Source organism: Centropristis striata, chromosome 19 (assembly GCF_030273125.1).
Source record: "Centropristis striata isolate RG_2023a ecotype Rhode Island chromosome 19, C.striata_1.0, whole genome shotgun sequence".
In the NCBI taxonomy this organism is placed as follows: domain Eukaryota; kingdom Metazoa; phylum Chordata; class Actinopteri; order Perciformes; family Serranidae; genus Centropristis; species Centropristis striata.
The window spans coordinates 35,318,550-35,339,237 of record NC_081535.1 but is presented as its reverse complement, the minus strand read 5'-3'; the positions used below and the strand labels follow the sequence as shown (position 1 = coordinate 35,339,237).

The 20,688-nt window shown below is 35.7% G+C and overlaps 1 protein-coding gene across 1 annotated transcript in view; it reads left to right on the top strand.

The window, feature by feature from the left end:
- adamts6 (ADAM metallopeptidase with thrombospondin type 1 motif, 6) overlaps nucleotides 1–20,688 on the top strand; it is a 128,377-nt gene that overhangs the window by 44,087 nt on the left and 63,602 nt on the right. Inside the window, exon 11 of the mRNA XM_059358050.1 lies at nucleotides 8,324–8,465. Coding sequence (XP_059214033.1) covers nucleotides 8,324–8,465 — 142 coding nt within the window. The remainder of the gene's footprint in view (nucleotides 1–8,323; nucleotides 8,466–20,688) is intronic.

Here is a 20,688-nt window from a genome sequence, read left to right as displayed (position 1 = left end):
CCAAAAAAAAAAAGGACACAAAATGACTTAAAAAAGACACAAAATGACAAAGAAGACACTTGCATCCTTGCACCTCAAAGCGGCTGGATGTTAGAGCTCATGTGGTCCTCCGTGGTGATGTGTAGGCCAGCTGCCTCCAACCGCTGCTGCAGTGTTCTGTGAATAGGTCATAGAGGAGAGAAACTAGAAGTGCACAAATAAACTGAGGAGTAAATATGTGACTTCTGGCTGAGTAATGCCAACCTGGCATGGTTAAAAAAAACTACACAGGTTACAAAAAGGTCAGAGAAGAGAACAGATACAAGTGATCATGACAGGACTGTTTGATCTAAAGCCAAAGAAATGACAAAGAAGACAGTAAATGACAAAAAAAGACTCAAAATGACCCCAAAAAAGACACAAAATGACTCAAAAAAGACACAAAATGACCAAAAAAGGAAACAAAATGACAAAAAAAGACACAAAATGACTTAGAAGACACTAAATGACCAAAAAAGACTCAAAATGACCCAAAAAAGACTCAAAATGACACAAAAAAGACACAACATGACTAAAAAAAGACACAAAATGAACAAAAAAAGGAAACAAAATGACCAAAAAAGAAGACACTAAATGACCAAAAAAAGACTCAAAATTACCCAAAAAAAGACACAAAATGACTAGAAAAAGACACAAAATGACAAAAAAAAGACACTAAATGACCAAAAAAGGAAACAAAATGACCAAAAAAAGACACAAAATTACTTAAAAAAGACGCAAAATGACAAAGAAGACACTAAATGACCAAAAAAGACTCAAAATAACACAAAAAAAGACACAAAATGACCAAAAAAGGAAACAAAAAGACACAAAATGACTTAAAAAAGACACAAAATGACCAAAAAAAGACACAAAATTACTAAAAAGAAACACGAAATTACCAAAAATGTTGTGATCAAAATGATTTGGCGACCCCCAGAAATCATCTCGCAACCCCAATTGGGGTCCCGACCCCAAGGTTGAGAATAGCTGAGTTAAAAGGCCGCAGTTTTCTTAAGTTTACGCTACAAAAATACTTTTTATTATTAATAAGCTAATAACAACCTACTGGACCTACTAGAAGGTGGAACAGGAGCCTACTCGCCCATATGAATCTTCAATTGTGTGATAAAAATCTGAAGATCCCTTCACACCCTCAGATGTTTTGACTCTGGTGACATCATTTGAGGCAGTTTATGAGACTTGTGCAGCTCCCTCTGGAGCCACTGAAGGTTTTATAGCGACTTGAATTAAATATGGAGTCTCTAGGGACCTAAACAGACTTTGATGTGTTAAATTGCATCAAAGAGTTCCCCTTAAAACAGAGTCACCTGGTCTCAAACAAAGTTTCTGACAGATATCAGCTATGGGGACTGTTGGTTTCTGTGGATTGAAGCCTGACTATTGTCTGCAGACAGACAGACAGACTCTGGGCGGGCTGCGGCGCTGTTTGGAAACAGCTTCATTGTTTAGGAACAACAATCAGAAAGTGGTCAGGATTGTTCCCGCAGAGCAGTAACATGCTGCCATTCTTCATCCCAGAATTAGGTCAATGTGCCATGCTGACTCAGTATTACATGACCCAAAAAAAGACACAAAATGACTAAAAAAAGACACAAAATGACCACAAAAAGGAAACAAAATGACCAAAAAAAAGACACATAATGACTTAAAAAAGACACAAAATGACCAAAAAAAAGACACAAAATGACCACAAAAAGGAAACAAAATGACCAAAAAAAGACACATAATGACTTAAAAAAGACACAAAATGACCAAAAAAGACACAAAATGACCACAAAATGACCAAAAGACACAAAATGACCAGAAAAGACACAAAATGACAAAGAAGACACTAAATGACCAAAAAAGACTCAAAATGAAACAAAAAAAGACACTTTCGCTAATGACCGAATTTCACCGATTTCCCGCATTCCACAACAAAGAAATAAGAGTTATCAGAACTATTGTCCCTTGTTGTGAACCCCAACTTAAAGATATAAGTAACAACAACTCACCAACTTGTTTTTGAGCAGACAACTGGCTTCCTTTGTTGTGCTAACTTACATTATTGCCCTAAATGTCAATAATTTACATTTCCAAGTTTTACCAACTTAAATCACTGTTTTAGGCCAAAAAATACAAGTTGGCGACTGCAAATATCTCAAAATGTAGCGCTCAAAAAGTCCATTTCCATCTTTCTGTGGAGGATTTTTTCTTTCTTTGCAGTTCAGCTTTAATTGCGCGTCACGAAGACCTGCTTGCAGATCCTAATATACAACCTTGTGGTTGGATGTGCTGCAAGTTTGCCTGTTTGTGTGTGTGTGTGTGTGTTCATGTTTAGTTAGGAAGGCCCTCCAAGAAAGCCGATAATAGCCGCCGTGGTTGTCAGATGCTGTTTCCGGCTGAAAGCTGTGAGAGGAGGGTTAGTGAGCAGCACTTGTGACGGAGATGACAGCGTTATTTATGTGCCAGCTTCCAGCCGGGACACAAAGAAACGCTTCTCTGCTGCTCCGCCGGGTTCCTGTCCAGGCCTGGCTGCAGGATCTGAGGATGACCAGGGCTGAGCTCTGAAAAAAAAAAGAGACAAAGTTGTTCAGCTTGTTTTCTAAGCAGACTGAACGTTTCTCAGTCTATATTACACCCCTAAAAAGACACATAATGACTTAAAAAAGACACAAAATGACCAAAAAAGACACAAAATGACCACAAAATGACCAAAACACACAAAATGACCAGAAAAGACACAAAATGACCCAAAAAAGGACACAAAATGACAAAAAAAAGACACAAAATGACCAAAAAAGGAAACAAAATGACAAAAAAAAGACACAAAATGACAAAGAAGACACTAAATGACCAAAAAAGACTCAAAACGACCCAAAAAAGACACATAATGACTTAAAAAAGACACAAAATGACAAAAAAAGACACAAAATGACCACAAAATGACCAATAGACACTGAATGACCAAAAAAGACTCAAAACAACCCAAAAAAAGACACAAAATGACAAAAAAAAGACACAAAATGACCACAAAAAGGAAACAAAATGACCAAAAAAAAGACACATAATGACTTAAAAAAGACACAAAATGACCACAAAATGACCAAAACACACAAAATGACCAGGAAAGACACAAAATGACCCAAAAAAGACACAAAATGACTAAAAAAAGACACAAAATGACCAAAAAAGGAAACAAAATGACAAAAAAAAAAGACACAAAATGACTTAAAAAAGACACAAAATGACCAAAAAAAGACACAAAATTACAAAAGACAGGTAAAGAAATATGGCACAAGAACCAAATTTTACAATAGAAAGGGAAATAAAATCCCAGAAACATGTAATGTTTCCTGCCTTAAACAGAAGGTGGGAGGTCAGAGTCTTTCTATTAGCTATTATTATTATCTATAGCTATTTGTTCTTGAGTTTTCTCTTTTCACTCTGGTTTTATTGCCTTTAGCTTTTATGTTTCTTACAAAAGGTTTTCTGTCTGTAAACTCCAATTATCCTCCCTTTCTCTCCCTCAATCAGAGTTTTTGGATATCGCTCATGCTTCTCCTGGCCAAGTAAACAACTTTGGCTGTGGTGTTGGCCTAGATTCACCGTCTTGCTAAAGCAATATGTGGCGCTTTGTTTGGGATTTTTAGGAATGGTTTATGAATGCACTCACAGTTCAGTCATAGTTTATTCCCCCAGCGTTTGCATGCCAGTTTGTTATAAATGTTAAAAGGCAGGCTGTTTGGGTTTATTAAACTCCCCGAGACCACATATAATCTATTAAAGCTGATATTAGACTCTTGTGCCTTATGATAATTGTTGGGTTAGTCAGATTGAATCATGCTGCTGCCTGCTGGATACAGTCAGCATGCTTCATATCTGCATGAAGGCCTGGTGTCAGAGTTCAGGGATGGCTGATGTTCTCGCTTATTAGAGGATATTTCCGCTCGGCATAATGAATTTGGCTGAATCCGCCGGACAGGAAGCCTTTGCGACGATGTCAAATAATAGCCTCTATGTTTAAACTTTGACTATTTTGTCTCTCTCCAAACCAATAAATAGTGAGGCACAGGGAGTCCGGGGCCCTCAGAGACCGGCTTGTCTCTTTCTCTCCATGATGAGAGGGTCCTCCGAGGAACCGGAGCCAAGAAACGGGATTATTCCATTCAGTCAGGGAGAACAGGGGCTGCAGAAGGAACAATCTGGAACATTTAAACACTTAAAATACATTTTTTATTTGCAAGTCTGGACTGAAAACAAACAGCGTGGACTAGATGTTCTGAAAACAAGATGGTCAACATTAAAAATTAACTTTAAAATGTGCTTCAGTGGGAGACTGTTGCTCCAGCTGCTGGCTTAGTTATAATGTAATGATGGATTTGTGCATTACTAAATTAGAAAACACATTAAACCCCTTTCATAGAGAATTGGGGGTTTAATATGATAGAAATATCTTCACTGTAGCCTCAAGTCTCTGAACAGCAACAAGCCGTTTAAGGGCGTTTTTAAAAAAAAATATATATATATACACTACTGGTCAAAAGTTTTAGAACACACCAACTTTTCCAGAATTTAATTGAAAACGATGCAGTTTAATGTCTCAGTGTACTCTGAAATTAATGCATATTTGCAACATTTAAAATTCTTTATTGAGCATGATAGTGTTTTGAAAGTAAAAAAAGATTCAAAATCACATTTTATGTTGGACTAAAGGACAAAAAAAAGACACAAAATGACCAAAAAAAGACACAAAATGACAAAAAAAAATCACCAAAAGACACAAAATTACCAAAAAAAGACACAAAATGACTAAAAAAAGACACAAAATGACAAAAAAGACACAAAATGACTAAAAAAAGACACAAAATGACAAAAAAAGACACAAAATGACCAAAAAAAGACACAAAATGACTAAAAAAAGACACAAAATGACTAAAGAAAGACACAAAATGACTAAAAAAGACACAAAATGACTAAAAAAAGACACAAAAGGACTAAAAAAAGACACAAAATGACCAAAAAAGACACAAAATGACAAAAAAAAGACACAAAATGACCAAAAAAAGACACAAAATGACTAAAAAAAGACACAAAATGACCAAAAAAAGACACAAAATGACAAAAAAAGACACCAAAAGACACAAAATGACTTAAAAAGACACAAAATGACCAAAAAAAGACACAAAATGACAAAAAAAAGACACCTAAAGACACAGAATGACTTTAAAAAGACACAAAATTACCAAAAAAAGACACAAAATGACTTACAAAGACATGAAAAGAATTCAAAAATGGACAAAATAGCCCAAGACTCCATAGAGTTAAGTTGTTAACCCATTTCTTGTTCCCTGAAAAAGGCCTACTTGTATAATTCTGAAATGTACATTATTTTCCAGTTTTGGTTAAGCTTACCTTTTTTTATTTACCTCTGGCAGTTCACCACTTACCTTTGGACCCTTTCAAGCTGTTCATTTGACTTGAACTGCTTGAATTTCAATAAAAAATGGAAAAATTGGGGTGTTCTAAAACTTTTGACCGGTAGTGTATATATACTGTATATAAAATCTATAAATCCTGCAGCTCTGTGGAATCAACACAATCATGACTAGAAGTGGGAACAACAAAACATTTCTTTTGTGCACCATGGTTATTATGGTTATGACATAAATCATAATCTAAGTTGAGTCTCTCTGATCATTTTTTAAAATAATTTAAATAAAATAGAATTTATATATACAACACTTGCGTTCTAACTTCCCACAAGTGTCATAAATATTGGAAAAATAAATTGGTTGTCCACATGCTATATATATATTGAACTATTTGCATGTTTCCAGCCTCTCCTGTCCTCTCCCCTCTGCTCTGTGTAATATGTGAATATTTGTCAATATTAGAATCAATCATGGTTTCACAATGTTGCTGAGGAGTAACATAGAGTGTTTTAACGGGACTACAGTTTATTTTTCTGTGATAAATAATCCGGAAAATGCGAAGGGCTTAAATAAAACTTTCAATAAATTCAACCAACCTGCATCATCGTGTTATTTAGCAATCATAAATAGCATATTTTGTCCCAGTGTCGGGATGCTGGTTTATTTTATTTGCACTAGATATTACAGCAGACAAATAAAAATGTAAAAACACATTTAAAAAATAGAATTTAAATGCTCCTGCCTTCTAGTTTCAGCTCAGCTCACTCTTAATAATTCCAAGGTGCTATCAAAAAAGATTACCAGGTACAATCACAACCTTTGCAAATGCAAAAACCAATGAAACAGCGAATGTTGAGTAGAAATAACAGTAAAACACTGTCAAATACATCAGAAATAGGGCGTAAAATTAAAAATTGCATATCACCATATTAGACACTTTTAATTAATCGAAATCAAATCAAAGAATAGCACAAAACTTTTACTTTTTTCTGCCATAAAGTGGAAGAAACACACAGTTTTGCTGTAAAAAATATAACATTTTCATGCAAAATTTATGGAGAAATACCATGATGTGTGAATGAATGACACAATTACCCTAAAAAATAACAGGAATACTCAGTCTAAATGACAGTTTTTGCTGATATTTACATTTAAATTTAGAATAGAAAATCCACTCACTGTATTTTTTACGGTGAAGTTCTGGCAACCACAGCTGCCGGTATTTTAACGGAAATTAAACAGATTTTTTTTACAGTGCATGCAACAGAAATGCGGCATACGTTTCAGTCCTTTGTGCTGTACTTTTGACCTTAGTTGCAGTTGATATTATTAATAATAATAATTAATAATAAGCCCAGCTCCACGTTATTGTTGTCATCAGTACTGCCCTACAAAGCCTAACTGCAGTAACTACATTTTTGGTTGAAATTGAGTTATAACTAAAAATGAACTCCTTTATGTCCGTTTTATCTTGTGACAAGATTTCAGTTTTGCTTTATTTCAGAGAAATAACAATGTAAAAATGGCATTAACTACAAAATCCACTGTGATACAGTGTAGCCTTGTATTTCTTCATTGTGTTGAATAGTGAAGACAAGAATAATAGAAATTATAAGTTTATTTGATAGGGAAATGGATAAAAAAATTGAATTTTTATTTAAAAAAATAAAATAATAAAGACTAAAATATAACATTACTTTATAATAGTATGTCTAAAACACACACACATCTTTGAATAGAGTTGTTTAGAGAGAACACTTTTAAAACATTGTAGTTAGTGCATTATTTGTTTGTGCATTATTATTAGAAACCAGAGTGCAGTAACTACATTTTTGGGGTCAAAGGGCAAATAAATCTTCATGAATTTCGAGCATAAAAATGACATTTTCAATACATGTAGAAATAAGTGTTATATCACTTACCTACCTATAACCCATTTGGCTGGCCAGTTAAAAAAAAGTTTAAAAACTTTAAAGCTGTTTTTCTCAGTTTAACCCTTTGCGTAGTTACTGCAGTTAGGCTTTGTTGGGCAGAGTAGACCAGTGTTCCTTTCGAGGGATGGGAGGCTTCCCACTGCACGTCTCAGCTGCTACATCTGGAAAAGAACAAAGTGTTATAGTAAATAGTCATAGTAGTATTTATCCTTGAGTTAATCCTCCGCAAGCATCAAAGGAAATAAACGTCTGTTTGTTTATTGGCGCTTGTCTCTGCTATGATTTTTAGTGTTTTACACTTTTGGCCAAAGATCAAAATCATACATTTTATTGCGTGTTCTGCCCGTGTGGCGAGAAATGCAGCTTGACCCAGAATAAACACCAACAAAAGAAACTCTATGTGCTTCTTGGCTGCAGTATTTTTTTATTTTTAAGCTACTAGAATACAAAACAGACGTTTTTTTTCTTCCTTTGTGAGCGTGCATATTTCTATCTGACAAAACAGACTAAACATAATCTGAGGCCTGGACATATGACCCAGAGCTCACTCCAGATTTTCTCTTTTTTTATTGGCTCTTGTGTGGATTCCTTATGAGCAGTGACGGAGCATATAATCAGAGGGCTGCTCTCTCTCTCAGATCTGCTGCTGCTGCTAAAATGTCTCAACACTCCCTTTGATGAGGAGGTGATGTGTGATAGCAGCATTAACTACATGTCATTTGAGATCTCTGACAAGCTTCCTACAAAGGTAGTTTGGTGGTAAAATTAAATGAGTCAAACAGCACCAGCCAAAGTCTTAAAGAGAAGCAGACGGGAGGAGGCGGGGGGGCTTTAATCATCCAGTCTTGGCGTTTCTCACTCTGCCACCAGCCAAGTGTAGAAAGGTTTCTTTGTGCAAGAAACAATCCTATTGTAGGTTTGTTTTTTTGACAGCTCAGGTCGGGGGACGTGTCTGGACAATGAACCTCTGAAACGAGACTTCCTGTACCCAACAGTGGCCCCGGGGCAGGTGTACGATGCAGACGAGCAGTGTCGCTTCCAGTATGGAACCTCCTCACGCCAGTGCAAGTATGGGGTAAGAAACCAGCATCTTTCATCTGTCCTCTCCTCTCTGACCTCACAGGGATCCCTGCTGTGTGTTTTAACTGCTCATTAAAGGGAAACTTCAGTAGTTTTTAACCTGGAACATGTCTGAGGGCCTCATGTGGACAACAATTCCTCGAAATCACTTCAGTATTGAACAAGAGTGCTGCAGCTGGCAGCCTTGGAAAAGTTTGCAAAGCAATCTTTTGAGGCAATTAGGTCCACAAGAAGTGAAATCACAAACTCTGCACTTCATACTCAACATGCATACTATCCTTCAGCGTACTTTAGTGTAAATAAAAGTGAAATATTTCTTTTCAGATGCACTGAAAAGTGTGAACCACAACCAAAAATGCAAACTGCAGGACAACTTGTTTTAAAATGTTTAATCTTTTTTTCCCATGTTTTTGTGTCCAATGTGGACACCGATTATTAATATTAGTCCAGTATTGAGCGAGAGCGTTGCAGCAATGCATGCAATTAGGTCCTCAAGAAGTGAAATCACAAACTCTGCACTTTATACTCGACATGCATACTATCCTTCAGTTTACTTTTGTCTAAATAAAAGTGAAATATTTCTTTTCAGATGCACTGAATAGTATCAACCACGACCAAAAATGCAAACTGCAGGACAACTTGTTTTAAAATCTTTAGTATTTTTGAACCTGGACTCTTTTTTTCCCATGTTTTTGTGTCCAAGTGACTAATGTGGACACCGATTATTAATATTAGTCCAGTATTGAGCGAGAGTGTTGCAGCAATGCATGCAATTAGGTCCACAAGAAGTGAAATCACAAACTCTGCACTTTATACTCAACATGCATACTATCCTTCAGCATACTTTTGTCTAAATAAACAGTACATATTTCTTTTTAGATGCACTGAACTGTATTCAGAGAGCGAGCCTTCTAGCCAGTTTTTGTTTTTTCTTCATCTGCAGAAAAACTGTTGTGAAGAGAGAATGCAAACTAAGCAGGACAACCTGATTCCTTCAATAATTTACCCATGTTTTAGTGTCTTAAGTGACTAATGTGGACACCAATCCTCAAGTATTGAGTGCTGTGAAACAGGCTGCAATGTATACTTTTGTATGCTGAAGGATAGTATGAACAGGATAATATTATGTTTCTTTTTGGACGCACTGAATTGTCACTTCCTGAGAGTCGTCTTGCCACTTTCTGTAGGAATACTACGGCTGTTAGAACCGCAGTACAACTCGTTACAGAGCTGCCTTGGCCACCATCTTTAAAAAAAATCTTTATTTCAACTTGTGAGCAGACATGATATCAAAACAAAACATCAGAATCACACACAGATGAATCATTGAGAAATATGGAATAGGCCTCACTATGTATATTTCTTTTTGTTCCAACCTTACTGTTAGTTTCTTTTTTTAATTACAGTTATTATTTACTCACTATAAAATACGTAAACAGAAAAGCTACCAGTATAAGGAACATGATATGCTAACAAAGGTAAATGTCTATTAACTACCGCAATAAAGTGTAAAAAAGAAGGAAAAAGAATATTCTTAAAACTGAAATAAAATCTGCATAATGCACATGTTCAAATTGGAAAATGCTGCATTCTGAATAAGAATAAGTCTGAATGGAATATGCTTTTTACATAACCTGCATAAAGTTTGAAATATTGTCAATTAATGTGCATGCAAACATGTTCATTGTCTAATTTTTTCCCGCCCTTAAACGACAACTAAAGTATCTATTTTTCACACGTTTAATAAGAGCTTTTGATGGATAATTACTGCATGTTGAGTCCAGGTTATGGTTTTCCTCAAGTTCATATTTCCTGGTGAAGATTAAAGGAAGATAATTGTTTTATAATTGTTGGGAGGTGTCTTTCCACACGCTGCCTTATTCTTCTTTTTAATCTATAAACGCTGCAGACAAAGAGATGAAGGATTGAAGTCAACACTCTCCTCGTCTTCAATGAGAAAACCTCGGTACATTTAACGACACAGGCACTGAAAGACAAAGAACAACCGGCCGGTAAATGAGCAGTTGAAAGAATCCTCCAAAGATTGAATCGACAATAACGTGATATTGTTTTGCATGACGTAAATATTGGAAAAAAAACGGCCCGGAGATTAGCTGAGATCATAGAGTTATTTCATTTCATTGAAAGACAGCAGATTATAACAGGCCCAGAAAAATCAAGCCCTGTTATTTTGGCTCCTAAGCTCATAATTGTGGTTTCAGATCAGCATGAAAGACACACATTTATGAGCGGATTGGATTCCAGCACGGATCCAGCAGAGCTACACTCTATATTGGAGTTTCTCATCTGACAATCATATCTATTTCATATGGCCATCTGTGAAAGAGATGCCCTCTGCGACGGCTTACAGGACAGACGTGACCACAGAAATGGATAAAAGGTCTAATGAGTGGAAGAGTTTCTGGTTTCTGGAGCCGTAACCTGCTGAACTCTTCCACATTTAGATGAATATTTGTTGTTTTTTCTTATCGTTTTTTAGAAGAACAGAAGAACAGTCATGGGAAACAGTGGGAGAAGTTTAGCCAAAGAATATCAAAGTATATCTCTAATGTCATGTTGTAGTTTTAATATTTCACTAGTAAAACATGTTTGGCTTAGACTGCAAGATAAAAAAATGATTTGTTATGTTTTGAAACCACAGAAAACTCTAAAAATCTGGCCACAAATCTGCACCACATTCATTCATCTTCACGACAGGATGGAAATTTACCAGCACACGTGACCTGCTGAGTCCTGTTCAACTGGGTTGGACTGGGAACAGAGAAGCAGAGCTGGGGTTCCCAAACAGGGGCTCCAGACCCTATAAAGGGCCGCAAGATGACTATTTAAAGTGACAAATTGCAGCAAAAACTTTGTAGTTTTTAACCTGGAACATGTCTGAGGGCCTCATGTGGACAACAATTCCTCGAAATCAGTTCAGTATTGAACAAGATTGCTGCAGCTGGCAGTCTGGAAAAGTTTGCAACGCAATCTTTTGAGGCAATTAGGTCTACTCAAAGTGAAATCATAAACTCTGCACTTCATACTCAACATGCATACTATTCTTCAGCGTACTTTTGTCTAAATAAAAATGAAATATTTCTTTTCAGATGCACTGAATAGTATGAACCTCGACCAAAAATGCAAACTGCAGGACAACTTGTTTTAAAATCTTTAGTATTTTTGAACCTGGACTCTTTTTTTCCCATGTTTTTGTGTCCAAGTGACTAATGTGGACACCGATTATTAATATTAGTCCAGTATTGAGCGAGAGTGTTGCAGCAATGCATGCAATTAGGTCCACAAGAAGTGAAATCACAAACTCTGCACTTTATACTCAACATGCATACTATCTTTCAGCGTACTTTTGTCTAAATAAACAGTACATATTTCTTTTTAGATGCACTGAACTGTATTCAGAGAGCGAGCCTTCTAGCCAGTTTTTGTTTTTTCTTTACGTCACGGATCCAGCAGATCCGTTTAAGGTGACAAATTGCAGCAAAATTAGCTTTATCTTTTTTTAGCAACACAAATCTTCGCAAAATACATTTTTTTCTTGTTTCATTTGCTATTTTGTTGTATCTCTATGATACAAGTCTTGTAAAAAAAACAACCTGGTCTCACAGGAATCTGTGAAATAGCCACGGATTTCGCTTAACTCAAAATCCGTGGAATAGCCCCGGAATCACTCAAATTTCCGTGAAACTGACACGGATTTCGCTACAATGCAAGTTAATGACAGTCATATCCCGTGGCTATTGGTTTGTTCCAAGTCACGTGACTTTCAAGGTCCCAGCGGTCAGAACAAAAAACATGGCGGACAGTTCTCTCATTTTTAGTGAAAAATCAATATTTTGATTTAGTTTCTGCATAAAAATGGATTTTGATCACATTTGTAGCGAGAAATATATGTTTTATTTTCTAAATATTCACTCAGTGAATGTACATAATCACTTTGTATGTTGGAATAGCCACGGGATATGACTGGCATTAACTTGCATTGTAGCCAAATCCGTGTCAGTTTCGCGGAAATTTGAGCGAATCCGTGGCTATTCCACGGATTTTGAGTTAAGCGAAATCCGTGGCTATTTCACGGATTTCTGTGAGATCATGTTGAAAAAAAAGTGTTATATTTGTTCATATAAGCAAAAACTTTCTGTGCACAATGTCCAAAAGGCTCGGTGGGAATAATTTTATGATAATTTGGTCGGTTTGGGGCTGTTAGTGCACTTCCATAACCCGAGTCTGTTTGGATAGTCTGAATCAGAGTGAAACTGCATCTGTTGCTCACAACATGCCTGCTCAGGTAGCCCACAATCTGCTGTGTTTTGGTTCATTTCCTGTTATTGGGTTGGGGTTAGAGATTATGTTCACAGTGCAATCAAACCACACGAGGGTTTGTTTGGACCACCAGAGTACGATGAGAGCGTTCACAAGCCTTCAAACAAACTGTAACAAGGATTTAACCACTAATTGAACTATTTGGTGTCGAAAAAGGAAAAATAAATCACTCTTTAATTGCTCTCAGATCAAACCTAATTATATATTGCTTCGTATTTACGGCTCAACACTAAAAGAGGTTGTGAAATAGACAGCAGTATGTCACTGAATATGGCCGACGACACCTTCACACATTAAAGTAAAGTTGAAACTTTTAAAGAACGGCGGGGTTCTCACAGACTTTAACTCCCAGCAGGAGACTGTGTCAGAGGTGGGAAAGTAACAGGAGCAGCGACAGACGACGTTAAGGGTAATTTATAGCAATAATTTGGTTTCATTGACGACACTTTATTAGGTCCACTCAAAGTGAAATCACAGACTGTGCACTTATACTCATATTCAACAGGCATACTATCCTTCAGCGTACTTTTGTGTAAATAAAAATGAAATATTTATTTTCAGATGCACTGAATAGCAGTGGTGGAAAAAGTATTCAGATCCCTTACTTAAGTAAAAGTACTGATACAACACTGTGAAATTACTCTACTACAAGTAAAAGTCCTGCATTCAAAACTTACTGAAGTAAAAGTACAGAAGTATCAGCATCAAAATGTACTTAAAGTATCAAAAGTAAAAGTACTCGTTATGCAGAATGGACCCACTCAGATTGTTTCATATATTCTAAAAATATATTGTTGTGTATTAGTTTTGATGCATTTATGTACGGACCGCTTTAATTTTCCCAAGGTAGGACTAATTTTAACAACTTAATATACTCTTATGATGTTCAATTTAAAACATGTTAACATGTTAGCAAACATTTCATATTAATTATGTTTTTATGTTAAATCTTGAACTGAAAAGTAACTAAAGCTGTCAGCTAAATATAGTGGAGTAAAAAGTACAATATTTGCCTCAAAATGTAGTGAAGTAGAAGTATAAAGTAGCATAAAATGGAAATACTCAAGTAAAGTACAAATATCTCAAAATTGTACTTAAGTACAGTACTTGAGTAAATGTACTTAGTTACATTCCACCACTGCTGAATAGTATTAACCACGACCAAAAATGCAAACTGCAGGACAACTTGTTTTAAAATCTTTAGTATTTTTGAACCTGGACTCTTTTTTTCCCATGTTTTTGGACCTAAAAGTAACAGGAGCACCAACAGAGGACGTTAAGGGTAATTTATAGCAATAATTTGGTTTCTTTGACGACTTCCCACTAATCAGGCAGTCAGTCTGTTCTTCCACTGGAAGCTGAAGGTATGAGAAACAAACTTCTTTTTTTTTTTTAACTTTGTTTATTATGTTTTTTCACAATAAAACACAGACATACAGGAACACTCAGAACAGAATCCCCACCCCAGAAAGCGAAAACAAATATATAGATAGATAAACAACAATAATAATAATAATGATCAATAGATGACTCAATCTAAGACAATATAAGTTAAGTAAAAAAAATCTGTTTAATTTACGGTAAAATACCGGCAGCTGTGGTTGCCAGAACTTCACCGTAAAAATGACAGTGAGTGGATTTTCTATTCTAAATTTAAATGTAAATATCAGCAAAAACTATAATTTAGACTGAGTATTCCTGTTATTTTTTAGGGTAATTGTGTCATTCATTCACACATCATGGTATTTCTCCATAAATTTTGCATGAAAATGTTATATTTTTACAGCAAAACTGTGTGTTTCTTCCACTTTATGGCAGAAAAAAGTAAAAATTTTGTGCTATTCTTTGATTTGATTTTGATTAATTAAAAGTGTCTAATATGGTGATATACAATTTTTTATTTTACGCCCTATTTCTGATGTATTTGACAGTGTTTTACTGTTATTTCTACAAAGATTTTTAACAGTGTATGTTGTAAAAGAGGACATCTATAAAGAAAAAAGGAGAGAATTTTACAGGAAAACAAAACAAAAAAAACAAGCAAAAAACATTAGCGGAGCCTTGGCCACCATCTTTAAAAAAAATCTTTATTTCAACTTGTGAGCAGACATGGTATCAAAACAAAACATCAGAATCACACACAGATGAATCATTGAGAAATATGGAATAGCCCTCACTATGTATAAATGTGTACTGCTCATCTTTTTCTTTTTGTTCCAACCTTACTGTTTTTTTAATTACAGTTATTATTTACTCACTATAGAATATGTAAACAGAAAAGCTAGCAGTATAAGGCAGTAGTTCTCAACCTTTTTGAGTCGCGACCCCCAATTTAACATGCATGTTGTCCGTGACCCCCGCTCACTGAACACAATCTCACACACACAGTTCAGATCACCTAAAAAAGAAACAAAATGACCAAAAAAAGGAACCAAAATGAACAAAAAAGACACAAATTGACCACAAAATGATCAAAAAAGACACAAAATGACCAAAAGAGACACAAAATGACCAAAAAAAGGAAACAAAATGACCAAAAAAGACACAAATTGACCACAAAATTATCAAAAAAAGACACAAAATGACCAAATAACACACAAAATGACCAAAAAAAAGATATTAAGTGACCAAAAAGACTAAAACACATTAACACACGATCACTTGAACACAGTGGAGACAGAGCTGACTTCCAAAATGATTTGGCGACCCCCAGAAATCATCTCGCGACCCCAACTGGGGTCCCGACCCCAAGGTTGAGAATAGCTGGTATAAGGAACATGATATGCGAACAAAGGTAAATGTCTATTAACTCCCGCAATAAAGTGTAAAAAAGAAGGAAAAAGAATATTCTTAAAACTGAAATAAAATCTGCATAATGCACATGTTCAAATTGGAAAATGCTGCATTCTGAATAAGAATAAGTCTGAATGGAAAATGCTTTTTACATAACCTGCATAAAGTTTGAAATATTGTCAATTAATGTGCATGCAAACATGTTCATTGTCTAATTTTTTACCCCCTTAAACGACCCCAATTGGGGTCGCGAGATGATTTCTGGGGGTCGCCAAATCATTTTGGAAGTCAGCTCTGTCTCCACTGTGTTAAAGTGTTCATGTGTTTTAGTCTTTTTGGTCACTTAATGTCTTTTTTTGGTCACTTAATGTCTTTTTTTGGTCATTTTGTGTCTTTTAAGGTCATTTTGTGTCTTTTTTTAAATCATTTTGTGGTCAATTTGTGTCTTTTTTGGTCATTTTGTTTCCTTTTTTTGGTCATTTTGTGTCTTTTTTTGTCATTTTGTTTCTTTTTTTGTCATTTTGTTTCTTTTTTGGGTCATTTTGTGTCTTTTTTTGTCATTTTGTTTCTTTTTTTGGGTCATTTTGTGTCTTTCTTGGTCATTTTGTGTCTTTCTTGGTCATTCTGTGTCTTTTTTTGGCCATTTTGTCTTTTTTGGTAATTTTGTGTCTTTTTTGGTCATTTTGTGTCTTTTTTTGGTCATTTTGTGTCTTTTTTTTGGTCATTTTGTTTCTTTTTTGGGTGATCTGAACTGTGCGTGTGAGATTGTGTTCAGTGAGCGGGGGTCACGGACAACATGCATGTTAAATTGGGGGTCGCGACTCAAAAAGGTTGAGAACTACTGCCTTAAACGACAACTAAAGTATCTATTTTTCACACGTTTAATAAGAGCTTTTGATGGATAATTACCACATGTTGAGTCCAGGTTACGTTTTTTTTTATCGCTGGCTTGTCCTCTCGTGGCGTAAATCCATCAGGCCCACGTCCACGTCCGTTAAAGCCCGGGCCGCTGACCTTTTTAGCGGGGCCGAGATAGTGAATGCAGCAGTGGGGCGGCTTATTGAAACCAGCTGGCAGAGGAGAGGCGCTGCAACCAGAGAGTGGCAGTTTGCCGCTTTATTTAATCTGGATAGGCTCAGGGAGCCGCGGGACCCGTGGCATATTTACTGACCCCGGGGGTCAGAATCTACGCGGCGGATCGTAACTCTTCTTCATGGGGCCTGCTGCTGTTCTGCCTCTTCTCTACACAATTGTCCTGTAAAAAAGCCTTTGAAGTGGAGACGCGGGGGCGACCCAGTTCAGTTTAACGGGAAATCTAATGCAAGGTTGATGCATGCAGAGCTGTTCTTGTAACATGTGCAGCAGTGGCGGTTCTAGACTAATTTTACTGTGGGGGCCAAGGAGGGGCCAGTGTTTAATCAGAGGGACACAAAATGACACAAAAAAGACACAAAATGACCAAAAAAGACACAAAATGAGGACACAGAATAACAAACAAAAAAACAACCACAGAAGACATAAAAATGACAAAAAAGACACAAAATGAGAAGACAGAATAACCACAAAAAAACCAACCACAGAAGACATAAAAATGACAAAAAAAGACACAAAATGACCAAAAAAAGACACAAAATAACGAAAACAGACACAAAAAAGACACATAAATGACACCAATGACAAAATGACACAAAATGACCAAAAAAGACACAAAATCAGGACACAGAATAACAAACAAAAAAACCCCACAGAAGACATAAAAATGACAAAAAAGACACAAAATGAGAAGACAGAATAACCACAAAAAAACAACCACAGAAGACATAAAAATGACAAAAAAAGACACAAAATGACCAAAAAAATACACAAAATAACGAAAACAGACACAAAAAGACACTAAATAACGAAAACAGACACAAAAAAGACACATAAATGACACCAATGACAAAAAAGACACAAAATGACAAAAAAAGACACAACAACAGACACAAAATTACCAAAAAAGACACAAAATGAGGACACAGAATAACAAACAAAAAAAACAACCACAGAAGACATAAAAATGACAAAAAAGACACAAAATGAGAAGACAGAATAACCACAAAAAAAACAACCACAGAAGACATAAAAATGACAAAAAAAGACACAAAATGACCAAAAAAAGACACAAAATAACGAAAACAGACACAAAAAAAGACACATAAATGACAAAAAAAAGCCACAAAAAGACACAGAATGACTTACAAAGACACGTAAAGACATGAAAATGATTCAAAAATGGACAAAATAGCCCAATAAGACTCCAGAGAGTTAAACTATTATACAATGTAACATTCTGTGATTCTTTTGTGTACAATGAGATATTGTTTGAACAAAAAAAAGGTTAGAATTGATCCATTGTTCATCGTTATAAATTGACCATTTTATTATTAATTTGACACAGGGGCCACAGCAGGGGCCAAAGGCTTCTTCACAGGGGCAGTGGCCCCTGGAGGCCCCTGGGTAGAACCGCCACTGATGTGCAGTGGTGGAAAGTAACTAAGTACATTTACTCAAGTACTGTACTTAAGTATAGTTTTGAGGAACTTGTACTTTACTTAAGTATTTCCATTTTATGTTACTTTTTACTTCTACTTCATTTCATTTTTAGGCAACTATTGTACTTTTTACTCCACTACATTTAACTGCCAGCTTTCGTTACTTTAGTTACTTTTCAGGTCGAGATTTAAAATAAAACATAATAGATTTAAAATGTGTACTAAGGAAAAAGAATATTCTTAAAACTGAAATAAAATCTGCATAATGCACATGTTCAAATTGGAAAATGCTGCATTCGGAATAAGAATAAGTCTGAATGGAATATGCTTTTTACATAACCTGCATAAAGTTTGAAATATTGTCAATTAATGTGCATGCAAACATGTTCATTGTCTAATTTTTTACCCCCTTAAAGTATCTATTTTTCACACGTTTAATAAGCGGTTACTTTAGTTACTTTAGTTACTTTTCAGGTCGAGATTTAACATAAAACATAATAGATTTAAAATGTGTACTTATTAAACCACATAAAAGTATATTAGGTAGTTAAAATGAGCCCTATGTTGACAACAGTAAATTCAAAGCTAACATAAATGCATCAAAAATAATAATACAATAATATATTTGGACAATCTGAGTGAGTCCATTATGCATTGCAAATACTTTTACTTTTGATACTTTTGTACTTTTACTTAACCCTTTGATGCACAACATGGGTCTAAAGTGACCCGACAGAGTTTTTATGTTCTATATCTTTGCAATAAGTTATTTTCATCATTCAGTATTCCAGGTTTTCCTAAATGAGTTTGTTTTTGATCATCATACATCCTAATTTTATGTTTTCCTTTATTAATTTTCTAATAAAATCCCTTTTTTTTGTCACTACTCATATCTCATATCCCATATCCATTTTTAGCTTAGTAGCTTGCTAAGCTAACTACTTAGCTAACTTCTTGGCTAAGTAGCTTGCTAAGCTCACTACTTAGCTAACTTCTTGGCTAAGTAGTGAGCTTAGCAAGCTACTTAGCCAAATAGTTAGCTATGTAATAATACGAAACCCTTTTTTCTTCATAAGATATGAGAGGCAAAATGGAAATAATGATCTGTTGTTGTCAAAAACAAGATATTTAAAGAATACTTGGAATATTCAATCACAAAAAAGTTGATATCAAAAGATGGAGCACAGAAACACACAGCAAGCATTAAATAACATGAAGGGAATGAATGCGGGTTACTTTTGACCCATGTTGTGCATCAAAGGGTTAAGTAAGTTTTGAATGCAGGGCTTTTACTTGTAGTGGAGTAAATTCACAGTGTGGTATTAATACTTTTACTTGAGTAAGGGATCTGAATACTTCTTCCACCACTGAACATGTGTTCACTTTATGGTTTTATTCATTTGGGGGCAACTTAGTGCTATCTCCCTCTCACACACACACACTCCCTTCCTTCAGTAATCTAAATGGATTCTCCTTACGCTCCAGACTGGAGGAGATGTTTATTCAGAGCACTCAGTAATACTAAAGATATTTGTTAGGCCTACAAGTCGTCTTTATCTAAGACTTGGGAGGCCTATTGCTCACTCTTGATTTCCCCTAAGAAGCAGAAATTGGATTTCTTGAACTGATGTCACGGTCCCGTGTGGTCCCGAGGTGAACGTGAGCAAACGTTAGTCATGGTGTTGATCCAGCTGACTCTTCATTTCTCATAAGAGAACATTAGCAGCACACGGTGACCCTCGGCGTATTGCTCAAGATGCACCGTGATCCAAAGCATATGGGCTCTCAGTGGTCTCGATGTGGTCTCATCAACTCCTCTCATCCTCTCATTTGATCTGGAATTATGCAGATTTATACATGAACTTCCATGTGTTGGTGTTTCTCTGCCAGAGCGGGGAAGAAAAAGAGGAAAAAACCACCAAAGGCTACTGATAAATCATCCTCATCCTTAATCAGCCACCCCCCTCCTAAGTCTGCTGAATTGATTTATTCTGACCAACTTGCTTTTGCCTTCTTTCCTAGGAAGTGTAAAATAAAATCCCTTTTTTTTGGTCACTACTCTTCGAATGCACAACATGGGTCAAAAATTACCCATATCCATTTTTTAGCTTAGTAGCTTGCTAAGCTAACTACTTAGCTAACTTCTTGGCTAAGTAGCTTGCTAAGCTAACTAACTCTGGTGCCTTAGCACAGTAGTTCTCAACCTTTTTGAGTCGGGACCCCCAATTTAACATGCATGTTGTCCGCGACCCCCGCTCACTGAACACAATCTCACACGCACAGTTCAGATCACCAAAAAAGAAACAAAATGACCAAAAAAAGTAAACAAATGACCAAAAAAGACACAAAATGACCAGAAAAAGACACAAAATGACCAAAAAAAAAGACACAAATTGACCAAAAATGACCAAAAAAAGAAACAAAATAACCTCAAAAAGAAAAAAATCCCCAAAAAAGACACAAAATGACTAAAAAAAGACACAAAATGACTAAAAAAGACACAAAATGACAAAAACATGACACAAAATGACCAGAAAAGACACAAAATGA